The 16,698-nt window shown below is 39.4% G+C and overlaps 1 protein-coding gene across 1 annotated transcript; it reads left to right on the forward strand.

Moving 5' to 3' along the window:
* Window positions 1–4,240: 4,240 nt before the first annotated feature.
* On the forward strand, window positions 4,241–14,134 carry LOC115542536 (myosin heavy chain, fast skeletal muscle-like). Its single transcript, XM_030354820.1, has 39 exons — window positions 4,241–4,447; window positions 4,532–4,675; window positions 4,766–4,922; window positions 5,015–5,042; window positions 5,162–5,273; window positions 5,400–5,492; window positions 5,576–5,639; window positions 5,722–5,820; window positions 6,001–6,104; window positions 6,475–6,613; window positions 6,772–6,890; window positions 6,977–7,126; window positions 7,223–7,393; window positions 7,482–7,785; window positions 7,880–7,953; window positions 8,041–8,128; window positions 8,232–8,349; window positions 8,467–8,590; window positions 8,669–8,805; window positions 8,892–9,147; window positions 9,243–9,485; window positions 9,582–9,758; window positions 9,844–9,989; window positions 10,074–10,164; window positions 10,252–10,641; window positions 10,747–10,873; window positions 11,045–11,163; window positions 11,290–11,486; window positions 11,571–11,754; window positions 11,854–12,019; window positions 12,122–12,246; window positions 12,341–12,649; window positions 12,742–12,945; window positions 13,051–13,176; window positions 13,254–13,424; window positions 13,506–13,610; window positions 13,707–13,802; window positions 13,886–14,017; window positions 14,114–14,134. Exons 1-39 carry the CDS (start codon window positions 4,241–4,243, stop codon window positions 14,132–14,134), a joined length of 5,817 nt encoding a protein of 1,938 aa, XP_030210680.1.
* The last annotated feature ends 2,564 nt before the right edge of the window (window positions 14,135–16,698 follow it).

The following is a 16,698-nucleotide window of genomic DNA, read 5'->3' on the forward strand; positions in this document are numbered from 1 at the left end:
CAATGGGCCATTCATCAACATTTCACCAACTCAGTTGTGATGAATGACACTCGTATGAAAAAAGAACTGTACAGATAAGCACGACTCTGAAATGGGTGCTATGAAATAAACGTTCACTTGAATATTATATGTAGAGTCATTAATTGTGTATTTGAAATCATGCATACATGATTCAAAATGTGTGCCATGTAGAAGGTTTACTGTACATTTTAGAGATAAGATGAGATAATAATTCATACTGGGAAACCATGAACCAAAAAACTATTTCTTAAACTAAATATTGATACCCTTGTCTTATTTAATTACACTGGCCCAAACAAATGCACTGATGTTTAATCTAATGGGAAGTATGTTAAATGGCTTGGGGATCCTAGGGCAGTGCGATATGGAAAAATCTTCTGCCACGATATGGGATATTTCATATATTGATAATGATATATATCACAAAATAGTACATTTTCTGTCAATGAGGTTATCAACTAAATACAAATTAACTTTCCCTTTACCTTTCTCGTTTGTCCATTTATTTGGAAGTGATGTTGAGAAGAACTTTCATCATATCAAAAACTAAATAAATAATTTAAGTAAAAAACACTGTTTCATGTTTCAGAAATCTCCAATAGTGCACACATAAACATATGTTTATGAAGATCTGAAGTACCCAAGCCAGTAAACCGAATAAGTATATTATCAATATAAAATATAAAAACACTTTCAAGTTTCAGAAATCTCTGACACATGTCCAATATACAAGTACTTGGTGCAACTCGGCTCGTCCACTGGTCCATTGTTATTTTGTAAGTAAACCCACTGTGTCAGCTGGAATTCGAACACTAGTGGAATTGCGATTAAAAAATGAATGCATTCTAGGAAGGAGGGAGGCGTGTTGCGACCCATGGCAACTTAGTGATACATTTTTTCTATCGTCGTTGTGTATGAGCATTATAATGAGTGATGTTGAGGACCTGTCCTGGTCACACAACACCGACATTATTGTGAAGGCAGCGAGACAACGGCTCTTATTCCTCCGCAGACTGAGGAGGTTCGGTATGGACTCCAGGATACCCTCTGCAAATTTTACAGATGCACCATCAAGAGTATCCTGAATGGCTGCATCACCACCTGGTATGGGAATTGCAATGACCACGACCCCAAAGCTTTGCAGAGGGTTGTGAAAACTGCACAACACATCACCAGGTCTGATCTGCCATCTATACAGGACCTCTACACTCGGAGATGCTGGAGAAAATCACAGACTTTTCTCAGGGACCAGAGCCACCCTAGCCAGAAGCTGTTCACTCTGCTACCGTCAGGCAGACGGTATCGGAACAAACCACCAGGCTCAAGAACAGCTTCTTTCCGAGCACCACAAGTCTTTTGAACTGTTAACCCTAGGATCCTGCCCCCCCCCCGTCACACACACACACACCACACACACATACAATATCTACTACTACTACTGCACACTGCACTACATAAGCTGACTGAGACACTTTATTGACACTTACTGTTATTGTTGTATTGTATGTGCTGTACATACATATATGTGTGTATATATATATATATATATATGTGTGTGTGTGTGTATGTGTGTGTATATGTAAACATGTGTGTATATGTATATGTATATACTGTACATATTCTAGCTTTAATTAAACTATTTTGTTCATTGTTACTCTTTTTACTCTTATCTTATTCTATTCTTTTTTATTATTATATTGTTAAGGAGAACTTGGGACATAACAATTTCATTGCCAGCTATGACTGCTTTGCCAGTAAAGTTGTGCATTTGACAATAAATGAACTTAGCTTGACTTGAAAGGCGCCACACACCGTTTATATATATATATATATATATATTATACTAAATTAAACCCCCAGACGGAAATGAACATCAGAATATGGCGCTACTCAAACGGAGCCCCACACATCCACATACACCGTATCTTTATACTAAGAAGCCCAACCCTCTCTCGGACACGATCATTCAAATCAACGACCAGAACAAGCTTCACATATCCGTAAAGTTAATTAATGAAAAGAACAACAGAGAGTAATATAGATTAAAACACATTTTTTTCGTCTCCCGACATACATGGTCATGTCAAACAGCCCTAGGAGGCTGTGCGATTAATAGATTAATTATCCATTAATCGTTGCTTCAATACAGTCCTGATTTGCAGTTCCCTTGTGTAATGTGTAGGAGGCCAGGGATTTTGGTGTGTTTCTCTGTGAAGAACATGAACACGATTAATGAACATGAATTTAACTGTTAGTTAATGCATATATCTATATTAACGAATGTTATTTCATGGTTAATTATTGTACCCTTAATGTAAAATGGTAACTTTTGATACATTTATTTGATTGCACAGCTTTGTCGAATTTAGCCTTCTGTTATTTCTGTATAGCAGAAATAACTCTGCTTTGAATAATAGACCATTGCTATGGAAACCATTTACAACCATTGAATCTAACAGACTATTATTTTCAGCAGAAGCAATGGAAAGAAAAAGTATCAATAAAAATATATTTTTTATATTTGTCAAAAATGAGTCAGCTTTAAATCCTTTACGAATGCTGGATCCAAATACATCTCTCACAAACTTGCTGATAATGAACCACCTTGACGATTACGTCCTCAGGGACTGGCTTGATTGGTTGAAGTCAACGTGTGCTCTAGATGTTAGATTATATTTCATCAAATATATCAATGTACTTTTGACCAGACACATCAGACAACCAAATAGTCTAAATGACATAAACATAATTTATATGAAAATTCAAGCGTGGTGGTTTCTACTCTGTTATTTGTAAATATACTGCCTGTCTTTTAAATTTGACTCAGTTTACTTTACTTTTCTGTGAGTCTTTTGGATGAGATAGAAATAGTGATGGGTTTGAAATCTCAAAAATCATATTTACATACTGCAACACTACACCCATAGAAAGAGTCAGGTTTCCCCATTGAAACACAAAGTCCAGTGCGTTGTAAGCAGCAAGCATCCAGTTATGGTCTTAATAATAGAAAACCGTTTTATTGTCTTATTTATATATTTTGTCATTCTTGTTGTTCAAGTATCTTTAAGATAGGGGACATTTATAAATAGGCAGAGTCAAAGAGAAATTTTAAGAAGCATAAAATACAAATTAAATGTATAGATCATCATGTGTATCTTGCGTAGTAAATCAACTGCATACATCAAATATTTTATAGGGATAAATGTTTAGATAGATTACGCTGATCTTACATCACACTAAAACTGTTATTATATTAATTGTTCTTCATTGCATGTGTTCATTTGCTATTTGCAAGTCCACCCAATAGTTTGTACAGAACACATAGCAAAAGAAAACCAAATCTATAAGAGGGTTTGCGTCTCATGCCCATATTTAGCGTGTACTTAACCTGTGGTCTGCTATATAAGAGGACCCTAACAGGGATAAACAGCTTGCAGGGCAGTTGAGGAAGAAACAACTGGTGGTAAGTCAGAGTCACGCGAAAGCTCTCTTTCATTCAAAACTTTGATGCTATGTTTGATTTTGACTTGAAACGTTTAATTTATAGGTATTAGAGATGTGATAAACCTGCAGTTACAATATATACACTGTTCTTAATCATGAAGGTGGAACAACATTCTTACATGATTGATGTGATTGATGTGATTGACGTGATTGACGTGTTCAAAAAAGTTATGTGTCGTGTTACCATAGCCATATCACTAAATTCACACTATGTTTTTTGGCTACGGCCTGATTTGACAATTCACAAAGAACTAACAATTTTGTTGAACCACTTAAGGCTAGAGGGTAATGCAGAATGATATAACAGATCTAAAAGATTCAAATATTCGATGCATAGTTTGACTCTCACTCGACAATGATGTTAAGTTTATGGATTGTTTTAAGCAAAAATATTACGTTGCATGACACATGCATGACATCCTTCTGATTGGATTTTTAGGACTATGAATCTGCATTTACAAATAAATATACTATTCCTTGTTGAATGTTGGTAAACTTTCCTAAAGTACTTTCCGAAGTAGATTACTCACTTGACTGTTGACAATGTTTTGTCTTTCAATTTCAGGGCTGAACTTGAAGATTTCTCATTGGAAGAAGCACAAGGTAAGAGTTATTTCATGTCGGCCATACCGATCTCTATGAGAACAATCTGAGGACAAAACATATGAGATACATCAAAATATTTCCTGTCTTTTTCTGACAGTAAGCTGCCAACATGAGTACGGACGCAGAGATGGCCTATTACGGCAAGGCTGCGATTTACCTCCGTAAACCAGAGAAGGAGAGGATTGAGGCCCAGAGCAGGCCCTTTGATGCCAAGAGTGCTGCATATGTGGCTGATGTCAAGGAGCTGTACATGAAGTGTACCATCATTAAGAAGGAGGGTGGCAAAGTCACTGTTAAACTGTTGGAAACAGAGGAGGTAGGCTCAGTTCATTTATTGCCCTTTAGAAAACAGTTTGACACATGTTTCAAAGATAACCATTTTCTTTTTTTCCTGTTTTAGGAGAGGACAGTGAAGGAGGCTGATGTTACACCCATGAATCCTCCCAAGTATGACAAAATTGAGGACATGGCCATGATGACCCATCTCAATGAAGCCTCTGTGTTGTATAACCTCAAAGAGCGTTATGCAGCTTGGATGATTTACGTAAGATATTTCTCAGACTACATGAAGTTAAATATTACTTAACAATATCACAGTTCATATTAATGATAATCTCTGAATGATTTCCTTCAGACCTACTCTGGTCTGTTCTGTGCCACTGTAAACCCCTACAAGTGGCTCCCAGTGTACGATCAGGAGGTTGTAAATGCCTACAGAGGCAAGAAGCGTATGGAGGCTCCCCCCCACATCTTCTCTGTCTCTGACAACGCCATCCAGAACATGCTTACTGGTATGTATAAGCAAATGATGTAGACGTAAATGAATTAATTTTTTGTTGAATTGTTTAAATAAATGTAATCCTTTCATTAATTTATTTTGCAGATAGACAGAATCAGTCGGTCTTGATCACGTAAGTTTATATCCGTTCTTGATGTTCAGTTAAATTATTTTACCTCAGAAGTAAAAATCGATTTCCCAAATATCTTACAAAGAATCTGAAATTGTTAAATACATTCTTTTCATACCCAGTGGAGAATCCGGTGCTGGAAAGACGGTGAACACCAAGCGTGTCATCCAGTACTTTGCTACTATCGCAGTGAGTAGTGACAAGAAGAAGGACCAAGGCGCTGGAAAAATTCAGGTATGTTTTAAAAAACATAAAATCTGCACAATATATTCAAAAAGATATTAATATAAGACTTGAAACACACAAGAGATGAAGGGATGCCCTGAGAACTGAGGAGGAATACTTGAACTTTCATCATAGGGCTCATTGGAGGACCAAATTATTGCAGCCAATCCCCTGCTGGAGGCCTACGGTAATGCCAAGACTGTGAGAAATGACAACTCATCCCGTTTCGTAAGTACAAACTTAGCATGACAAATATACTCAATTATATACTTGATCTTTGACAAAAACTGAAATAAGACTTTTATAAACAGGGTAAATTCATCAGAATCCATTTCGGTGCAACTGGTAAACTGTCCAGTGCTGACATTGAGACTTGTAAGTATCTAGTACCCAAACACCAATGAATAAACTGTCAATATTGGTGGAATAGGTTTTGATTCATGAATGGGCCTTATAGATCTGCTGGAGAAGTCCCGAGTGACATTCCAGCTTCCTGCCGAGAGAGGCTACCACATCTTCTATCAGATGATGACCAACCACAAACCTGAGATCGTTGGTAAGATGGTGTAGCAGAGAGAAATAAGTCATTTCAAGATGTATTGTTATAAAGGGTTCCCTTTAACTTATTTAAATCTGTATTTGAAGTACCAAGTTTAGTTAAAGGTTGTAATGGTTGTTCCAAGTACAAATTTAAGTCTTTCAAATATCCATACTTTTATCCATTTATTTTCTCCAGAAATGACCCTCATCACCACCAACCCCTACGACTTCCCCATGTGCAGTCAGGGGCAGATCACTGTGGCCAGCATTGATGACAAAGAGGAGCTGGATGCTACTGATGTGAGTCAGTGTTTACAACTACCTTAGGTAGCCTTTTTAACAGGCAGGGACTGACTGGGACGAAATAATGGCTTGGGACTTAAGGCTGATCAAAAAACTAGGAGGGCTTAAAGTCATTGTTACAGCTTGCTGTCTCTACTCAGAATACTGCAGGCCGAGCTCAGTGCGCTCTGCTCTGTCAGTGTACGGGAGCAGTCGAATATTAATATGCGCTGCATACTTCTAACCGAGGCCGGGGGGGTTAGGGCTCATCGTACTGAAGATTCAAGGCTAATTCCATTGAAATGTTCTCAACTCTCCGTGTTTAAACTCGGTCCTTTATATAAACGTCTGAGATAATTGTTTAATTACGTACTTTGTTCACCTACAGGCTGCTATTGATATTTTGGGATTCACTAATGAGGAGAAGATGGCCATCTACAAGTTTACCGGTGCTGTGCTTCACCACGGTAACATGAAGTTCAAGCAGAAGCAGCGTGAGGAGCAGGCTGAGCCTGATGGCAATGAGGGTGAGATGAAAATGTATTAAAACAACCAACGGACATTTTCAAATTCTAGGTTTGCTGTAAATAGATGTAGTTACAAAATGTACAGAAAATTCCCTGTGTAGAAATTCCCTAATTCTTTCATAATTGTCCTAATTTCTTCTTTCATATAAACAATTTAGAGGCTGACAAAATCTCCTACCTGCTTGGTCTCAACTCTGCTGACATGCTCAAGGGTTTGTGCTACCCCAGAGTGAAGGTCGGAAATGAGTTTGTCACTAAGGGACAGACAGTACCTCAGGTATGGAAATACCATGGAATAATTATCAAGAAGTAAATCCAATAGTAGTCATTTGTAATTATATCTAATCTTCCACCCTGCTCTAGGTGTACAACTCAGTGAGTGCCCTGGGCAAATCTATCTATGAGAGGATGTTCTTGTGGATGGTCATCCGTATCAACCAGATGCTGGATACCAAGCAGCCAAGATCATCCTATATTGGTGTGCTGGACATCGCTGGTTTTGAGATCTTTGATGTAAGATTGCATTTCTTATAATAATAGTTTTGCTGACTTAATGGCAAAGCAGTGTCACAGTTGATGAACATTCGCTAAACTAATGTTCTCTATCAGTATAACAGTATGGAGCAGCTGTGCATCAACTTCACCAATGAGAAACTGCAACAGTTCTTCAACCACCACATGTTCGTCCTTGAGCAAGAGGAGTACAAGAAGGAGGGCATCATCTGGGAGTTCATTGACTTCGGCATGGACTTGGCTGCCTGCATTGAGCTTATTGAGAAGGTAAACTTGACTTGTATGACAAAATATACATTTTCTGTGATTCAAAAGTATCTTTTCATAATGTCCCATAATATTTCTTTCTAAACAGCCAATGGGAATCTTCTCCATCCTTGAAGAGGAGTGCATGTTCCCCAAAGCCTCAGACACTTCCTTCAAGAACAAGCTGTATGAACAGCATCTTGGCAAAAACAAAGCATTTGAGAAGCCCAAGCCGGGGAAGGGAAAGGTTGACGCTGATTTCGCCATGGTGCATTATGCTGGTACCGTGGCCTACAACGTCGCGGGCTGGCTGGACAAGAACAAGGATCCCCTGAACGATTCTGTCATTCAGCTCTACCAGAAATCCTCAAACAAACTGCTGCCTGTCCTGTATCCAGCTGTTTCTGCTGAAGGTACAATATCAATTTGAGGTCTCAAGTATCAAGACTTTGTAAATATTACTTTACTATTTAGTTACTCTAATTTCATGTTCACATGATATTTTAGAGGCTGGCGGTGGCGCCAAAAAAGGTGGCAAAAAGAAGGGTGGTTCCATGCAGACTGTGTCTTCACAGTTCAGGGTAAGCATTTGGGGAAAACTGAAGTTCATAAGTGAAATATATTTATTTGTAGTTGCTTTAAATTAAATATATATCTCACGTTAACAGGAGAATTTGGGAAAGCTGATGACCAATTTGAGGAGCACACATCCTCACTTTGTGCGTTGTCTCATTCCAAATGAGTCAAAAGTCCCAGGTAATATTATTTCAAATACTCTCTACATTGGGATTGTTTTGGAGTATGATATAGTCAAATGATTGTCATCTTTTGAAAGACAGAAATCTGTAACATTTCACAGGAATGATGGAGAACTTCCTGGTTATCCACCAGCTGAGGTGTAACGGTGTACTGGAGGGCATCAGAATCTGCAGAAAGGGCTTCCCCAGCAGAATCCTCTATGCTGACTTCAAGCAGAGGTTTGTCCTCATTGACTGCACGATTATATTGTCACAATTTTTTAATTAAAACCTCAGATATATATAACTTTTATACATTAACTTTTATTTTAAACCCTTCACATTGCACTCCTACAGATACAAAGTACTGAATGCCAGTGTCATTCCTGAGGGACAGTTCATTGACAACAAGAAGGCTTCTGAGAAACTGCTTGGATCCATTGATGTGCCTCATGATGAGTACAAATTTGGACACACCAAGGTATGTTTAATGGTGTCAAAAGTATGTTTGTACATGATTGGAAGTTACAATCTGACTCTATGTTTTTCTTACCTTAAGGTGTTCTTCAAAGCTGGTCTTCTGGGTACTCTTGAGGAGTTGCGAGATGAGAAGCTGGCGTCTTTGGTCGGAATGATCCAGGCTCTCTGTCGTGGTTTCCTCATGAGGAAGGAGTATGTGAAGATGCTTGAGACAAGGTATGTTTTGATTCATAAGAAGATACTGTATGCCTATTTTCTCATTCAATAACTGTGCATTAAATGTACTGCACTTTTTGCCACAGGGAAGCTGTTTACACTATTCAGTACAACATCCGCTCATTCATGAATGTCAAACACTGGCCATGGATGAAGGTTTACTACAAGATCAAGCCTCTTCTGAAGACTGCTGAAACTGAGAAGGAGCTTTCTCAGATGAAGGAGAACTATGACAAGATGAAAACAGACCTGGCTACTGCCCTGGCCAAGAAGAAGGAACTTGAGGAGAAGATGGTTTCCCTCCTGCAGGAGAAAAATGATCTTTCGCTGCAAGTGGCCTCTGTAAGTAAACATTTGTTTGTGTGAACAAGTACACAAATTGAGATACATGTGAAATGACATGTGATATGACTGGTATGACGACACATTGTAAACAGGAAGGGGACAATCTGAATGATGCGGAAGAGAGGTGTGAGGGACTCATCAAGAGTAAGATCCAGCTGGAGGCCAGACTCAAGGAGACAACTGAAAGGCTGGAGGATGAGGAGGAAATGAATGCTGAGCTGACTGCCAAGAAGAGAAAACTGGAGGATGAGTGCTCTGAGCTGAAGAAGGACATTGATGACCTGGAACTCACCTTGGCCAAAGTGGAGAAGGAGAAGCATGCCACTGAGAACAAGGTTTGTCAAGATTGTCAGCACGTGAACAAAATAATAACCACTGAAGCTACCACATTACAAATTAGCAAGTATAACATGTTATTTTGTTTTGTTTAGGTGAAGAACCTAACTGAGGAGATGGCCTCTCAAGACGAGAGTGTTGCTAAGCTGTCAAAGGAAAAGAAAGCCCTCCAAGAGGCACATCAGCAGACTCTTGATGACCTACAGGCAGAGGAAGACAAAGTCAATTCTCTAACCAAGGCTAAGACCAAGCTTGAGCAGCAAGTGGATGATGTGAGGTTACATTTTTTATGACATTAGAAAAAACATATAAAAAAATCTGAAATGCAATTTAATAATATGTATTCTTTAATTGCAGCTTGAAGGTTCTCTGGAGCAAGAGAAAAAGCTCCGTATGGACCTTGAGCGCGCCAAGCGTAAGCTTGAGGGTGACCTGAAATTGGCTCAGGAATCCATAATGGATCTTGAGAACGACAAACAGCAGTCTGATGAGAAACTCAAAAAGTAATGTGATTAAACAAAATTCTGCTTATTTTTAGAAAGATTCATACAATATTATTAAGTTGTGTTGTATTGTTTCATCATCAGAAAAGACTTTGAGACCAGTCAACTTCTTAGCAAGATTGAGGATGAGCAGTCCCTCGGTGCTCAGCTTCAGAAGAAAATCAAGGAGCTCCAAGTAAGCAATTTATATGACAATCCCACATCAATGTTCCTTAAATAATATTACATTCGTGCAAAATTTGATGCATTCCTTACTCATTAGGCACGTATTGAAGAGCTGGAGGAAGAGATTGAGGCTGAGCGTGCTGCTCGTGCCAAGGTTGAGAAGCAGAGAGCTGATCTCTCCAGAGAACTTGAAGAGATCAGTGAGAGGCTTGAGGAGGCTGGTGGAGCCACTTCTGCTCAGATTGAGATGAACAAGAAGCGTGAGGCTGAGTTCCAGAAGCTGCGTCGTGACCTTGAGGAGTCCACCCTGCAGCATGAAGCCACTGCTGCTGCTCTGCGTAAGAAGCAGGCTGACAGTGTAGCTGAGCTGGGAGAGCAGATTGACAACCTCCAGCGTGTCAAGCAGAAGCTTGAGAAAGAGAAGAGCGAGTACAAGATGGAGATTGACGACCTCTCCAGCAACATGGAAGCAGTTGCTAAGGCCAAGGTGAAATATTTTTCAAATAAAAAACGAAATAGTTATAATTAATACTGTATAATCTACCACTATAAGCAACCACTAGTGCCAAAAACTAAAACGTTGTATAACCAGGGAAATCTGGAGAAGATGTGCCGTACCCTGGAGGACCAGCTGAGTGAAATCAAGGCCAAGAGTGATGAGAACAGTCGCCAGATAAATGACATCAGTGCTCAGAGAGCAAGGCTTTTGACAGAGAATGGTTAGTGTTCACAATTAACTAAAAACAATGCTGCATATTTGAATAACCCTAACAATCACCCAATATAACCTTAACACTAATCTCAAACAAATGCAGACTAACCTGATTCATGTATATGGAATAATGTGGTATTGCTATATTTTATAGATAACAATTTATTTCGTCTCCTAGGTGAATTTGGTCGTCAGCTTGAGGAGAAAGAGGGTCTTGTATCCCAGCTCACCAGAGGCAAGCAGGCATTTACTCAACAGATTGAGGAGCTGAAGAGGCAAATTGAGGAGGAAGTCAAGGTATGAAATCATTCAAATAATTCAAATAATCGTTAAATTTTTTCCATGGATCCATTATGTCATTGCAGGTTCTACTTTTTTGTACATTTAACTGAGTTAATTAAATGAGTCAATAACCTTTTGCAGGCCAAGAATGCTCTTGCTCATGGTGTGCAATCAGCCCGCCATGACTGTGACCTTCTGAGGGAGCAGTTTGAGGAGGAGCAGGAGGCCAAGGCTGAGCTGCAGCGTGGAATGTCCAAGGCTAACGGTGAGGTGGCTCAGTGGAGGAGCAAGTATGAAACTGATGCTATCCAGCGCACTGAGGAGCTTGAGGAGTCCAAGTGAGTTAAATACTTGATACCTTAGCTGGAGTAGACATTATATTTGATGAATGTCCACAAATTGAACCGTGTTATTCTTAAAAGGAAAAAGCTGGCCCAGCGCCTTCAGGAAGCTGAGGAACAGATTGAGGCTGTGAACTCAAAGTGTGCCTCTCTGGAGAAGACCAAACAAAGACTCCAGGGTGAGGTGGAGGACCTCATGGTTGATGTGGAGAGGGCCAATGGACTGGCTGCCAACCTAGACAAGAAGCAGAGGAACTTTGACAAGGTGTGTAGTCTTTCACTGAGATTATTTTTTAAATATTATTATCCTATGACTCTTATTCAAGGGCTAAACATGAAACACATTATTAACAATATTGTGCAGGTTCTGGCAGAGTGGAAGCAGAAATATGAGGAGGGCCAGGCAGAGCTTGAAGGAACTCAGAAAGAGGCTCGTTCTCTCAGCACTGAGGTTTTCAAGATGAAGAACTCCTATGAAGAAGCTCTGGATCAGCTGGAGACACTGAAGCGGGAAAACAAGAATCTGCAACGCGAGTCTCATTGTTAATTTTGGCTTGAAAATGTTCTAAGTTTACTACACATATAGCTTGAAAGGAATTGGTAACAATATGTATGTTTAATCCTCTCCACAGAGGAGATTTCTGACCTAACTGAACAAATTGGTGAGACTGGAAAGAGCATCCATGAGCTTGAGAAGTCCAAGAAGCAGACGGAGACTGAGAAGTGTGAGATCCAGACAGCTCTTGAGGAAGCTGAGGTGATGATGATTTAATAATACAGCTATATTTTTTTCATTGAGCAATAGAATATCTCCTTTAAATTAAATATACTAACATTGTTTTACAATTAAGGGTACTCTGGAGCATGAGGAATCCAAAATTCTGCGTGTTCAACTGGAGCTCAATCAGATTAAGGGTGAGGTTGACAGGAAGCTGGCTGAGAAGGATGAAGAGATGGAGCAGATCAAGAGGAACAGCCTGAGGATCACTGACTCCATGCAGAGCACGCTGGACTCTGAGGTCAGGAGCAGGAATGATGCCCTGAGAATCAAGAAGAAGATGGAGGGAGACCTGAATGAGATGGAGATCCAGCTTAGTCATGCCAACCGCCAGGCTGCTGAGGCCCAGAAGCAGTTGAGGAATGTTCAGGGACAACTGAAGGTATAACAAAAAAAATGATCAGCAAATATAAAATATAGTTGCTTTTATATCCTGTTGTGACCTCCTCTGTTGGGTTTTCATGTGAATATTAGGATGCCCAATTGCATCTTGATGATGCTGTCAGGGCAGGGGAAGACCTGAAAGAGCAGGCTGCCATGGTGGACCGTAGGAACGGTCTCATGATGGCTGAAATTGAGGAGCTGAGGGCAGCTCTGGAACAGACAGAGAGAGGCCGCAAAGTGGCTGAGCAAGAGCTGATTGATGCTAGCGAGCGTGTTGGACTGCTGCACTCTCAGGTAAAAAACAACAACAATCTTCCAAGAAAGGTCCCAAGTGTCCCAAAATATTTAGCAAGATTATTATACATCATAATTGCTTGCAAACATTGACATGTATTTTAGAATACAAGCCTCTTGAACACAAAGAAGAAGCTTGAGACTGACCTGGTCCAAGTCCAGGGTGAGGTGGACGACACTGTCCAGGAAGCCAGGAATGCTGAAGAGAAGGCCAAGAAGGCCATCACTGATGTAGGTTTGCTTTATTTGTTCATTCATGGATTTAACATTGATGGAATTCTATATTAAAACATTTTATTTTTGATTAGGCTGCCATGATGGCTGAGGAGTTGAAGAAAGAGCAAGATACTAGCTCTCACCTGGAGAGGATGAAGAAGAACCTGGAGGTCACAGTGAAAGACCTGCAGCACCGCCTGGATGAGGCTGAGAACCTGGCCATGAAGGGGGGCAAGAAGCAGCTCCAGAAACTGGAGTCCAGAGTGAGATAATGTCACACATGGATGCCTATATAGTTACAGTATAATAAGAGTACATTTATTGAATATATTTTATTTCTTAAGGTGCGTGAGCTGGAAACAGAGGTTGAGGGTGAACAGAGACGTGGGGCAGATGCTGTTAAGGGTGTTCGCAAATACGAGAGGAGAGTGAAGGAACTCACCTACCAGGTTTACCATGCTTACATTGAAAATAATATTCAAATGAATGAATATCAGAAAATATTATGGTTGAATTTCAAGGCATAACCATTTTCATCACTTTAGACTGAGGAGGATAAGAAGAATGGTGCCAGACTCCAGGATCTTGTCGATAAGCTACAGCTGAAGGTGAAGGCTTACAAGAGGCAGTCGGAGGAAGCGGTAAGTTGAAACTACACATCAGGTTATTGCATCAATTATAAGTACATCCTATTCAAACTAACACAATACAAATGTTCCTACAGGAGGAGCAGGCCAACTCTTACCTGTCCAAGTGCAGGAAGGTTCAACATGAGCTGGAGGAGGCTGAGGAACGTGCTGATATCGCTGAGACTCAGGTCAACAAGCTGAGGGTCAAGGGCCGGGATGCTGGCAAGGTAAACTGGTCAACCATGTTAACTTCATATTTAATCACAAATACAATAGAACAAATACAGATGGTAACAGCATTGCTATTTTTTTTTTCTCAACAGGGAAAGGAAGCTGCTGAATAAGTTCAGTTTTGAATCATTATTCATTTTGAAAAAACTAAAACATGGGCACATATCCCGGGGGGAGAACTTTCGAAAAACAAGACATTTTCCCCCCAATAAGAATTATTGACAAATAAATTATGAAGTTGAAAATATATATTTAATATATATTATAAATATATTTAATATATATTTAATATATATTTAATATATATGTATTTTAATATTCCATGTTTGTTGTTCCCCCTAAGTTGTAATGAGATCTGCGCCCTTATAACCAATTATCTTCAATAAAAGCTTTGAAGAATAATGATTTTTTTTTGTTTTACTCCTTTTGTTTCTCTACATTTTTCAACAATGAACCAAAATTATCAAATAATTCCTCTAATTAAAATTACTATTTTATAAACAGATATAGTGATATCTAAAAGCAAATTTAACTGTTTGCTTTCTAAAATGGCCTGACCCCTCATAGTCTGACCCCTCATTGTCGCCTAGAAGGCTTATTAGTGGCGCGTCTATTGGCCGACAAAGTATACAATAAATTAAAATATTTATCAAAACCTATTTCAGACTGATGATGCGGAAGCAGGCATGAAGGAGTGAAGACATAAAATAAGGTCCCTTCAGAAATGTGATGCATAAAGTATTGTGGCGACCAAAGGTGCAGACGCTCATTCAGATGCGCAAGGGATTCTGGGGCCTTCATTTATCCTGGAGGTTTGGTCCCTTTCGGGGACAGTGTTGTTGCTGGGTGGAATGGGGTTAATGGGTTGGGGTAGTTAGTTAGTTGTGTGTTGTTGAGTGTTGACCAGGCCCCCAGGATAGGGGCTTACTTACGCATCCACCAGTGCTCCGAGGCCAAGCCTGGTATTGCAGCTGTTTAAGCTGGCAGTGGACGGGGGTCCGTCATTTCATGTGGCCCAGAAGTAGATAGCGCCGTCCACTCCAATACAAGTGGGGAACAGGATTGTGTCTCCGCAAAAAATGTCTGGATATCAATCAAAGGCTCATAATTATCTTTCTACCCTGTTCTAAAAAAATGTAAGTTTTTTCTTTTCAAAACGCCTCCTCAAGCGTTTTATTAGCAGTTGATGTTGGGTGGGCAGCTGAAAGAAGCCGTACTGAAACTAACGGCTCCTTGCTATGGACCTATTTTGAAGTGCACGGCTCCATTAACTTCCGAATTAAATTCAATTCCGAATTAACTTCCATAGTCTGAGATTTGTCCTTTTACTTAACATGAATAGCGTTGAACACGGATATATAACACACATATCATTGAAATAGCTGTAACAGGCACGGACGTATTGATTACCTGTTTTTTACATGTTGTGACTGTCTGAGTTTGTGATGTGAGTCTTTGGTCTCGTATTTATATGCATGTTTCATGTATTTATGTTTTTTACATGTTGTGACTGTCTGAGTTTGTGATGCGAGTCTTTGGTCTCGTATTTATATGCATGTTTCATGTATTTATGTTTTTTACATGTTGTGACTGTCTGAGTTTGTGATGTGAGTCTTTGTTCTATTGTGTCTCGTATTCATATACATGTTGTGACTGTCTGAGTTTGTGATGTGAGTCTTTGTTCTATGTTCCCACTCTTGGCCTGCACCTTGACGTGGTGAGTGGGCTTTAAACTAAGCCAGGCCTTTTATATTTTTTCGTTTGTTAATATCTTATTAATGATACAAAGCCTTAATTAAACCCCTTCTCTTCTGTTTGCAGAAACTGGAAACTTCAGAGTATATTTTATCTTAAGTTAGATAATCTTTTTTGTTTCCTCATCAGATCCCAGTCCATCATGCTCCTCTACTTGTCTGCCGTGCCACCATCATGCCTCATGCATCACCTCTCACCGCCTACCCAGCTGCATCTTATTCCATTTCGAAAAAGCAAGCATCTCACCAAGTTTTGCTAATGCCTGCTCAAGTTATTTAAATACTTCATTCTATGGATATCTGAAAATATTTACAGATGGTTCTAATGATCCCAAAGGACAATGTGGTATTGGCATATATATTCCAGAATTTGAAAAAGGATATGGATATAGAGTGGGTGACTTTATCAGTATACTCAATCGAGATGGCCACAATAATAACCGCTCTTAGATGGGTTGTAGATACTAAGTTTTATTACAGATAATTCAAAACGTGAAGATTTGGTGATAGAGGTAAAGCATCTTCTTTTAAATATTATAAGCCTTGGTTTAGTTATTCAGTTCTGTTGGATTCCAGCCCACCATGGAATATATGGCAATGAAATTGCTGATAAATTAGCTAAAAGATACTAACCTAATTAGAAGAATTTAACCTTAAGTATATATATATTTTTATTTTATTTTTTATTTATTCATTTCTTTTGTTAGTTTGTTTTATTTTGTTTCGTTAGTTTGTTTTTTTCTTTGAATTTATTTTTACGATTTAAAGTATCATTTGCCAACGTCCTTGTCACAAACTCCTGTGTAGTAGTGAAGTAGGTGGCGGTATATGGGGGAAAAACTATGATCCACCACTAAACTAGAAGAAGAAGAAGATCTCTGCATCCGGTACGTCACGGAATAGGTCACGTGTCTTGGCCCCAT

This window comes from Gadus morhua, chromosome 4, assembly GCF_902167405.1.
Source record: "Gadus morhua chromosome 4, gadMor3.0, whole genome shotgun sequence".
Taxonomy (NCBI): domain Eukaryota; kingdom Metazoa; phylum Chordata; class Actinopteri; order Gadiformes; family Gadidae; genus Gadus; species Gadus morhua.

Coding starts and splice junctions, on each gene's coding strand:
- LOC115542536 (XM_030354820.1), top strand. CDS start 4,241: ATGAGTACGGACGCAGAGATGGCCTATTACGGCAAGGCTGCGATTTAC. Junction 8,129..8,231: donor AAATGAGTCAAAAGTCCCAG/GTAATATTATTT, acceptor AACATTTCACAG/GAATGATGGAGAACTTCCTG. Junction 9,148..9,242: donor TTTCGCTGCAAGTGGCCTCT/GTAAGTAAACAT, acceptor CATTGTAAACAG/GAAGGGGACAATCTGAATGA.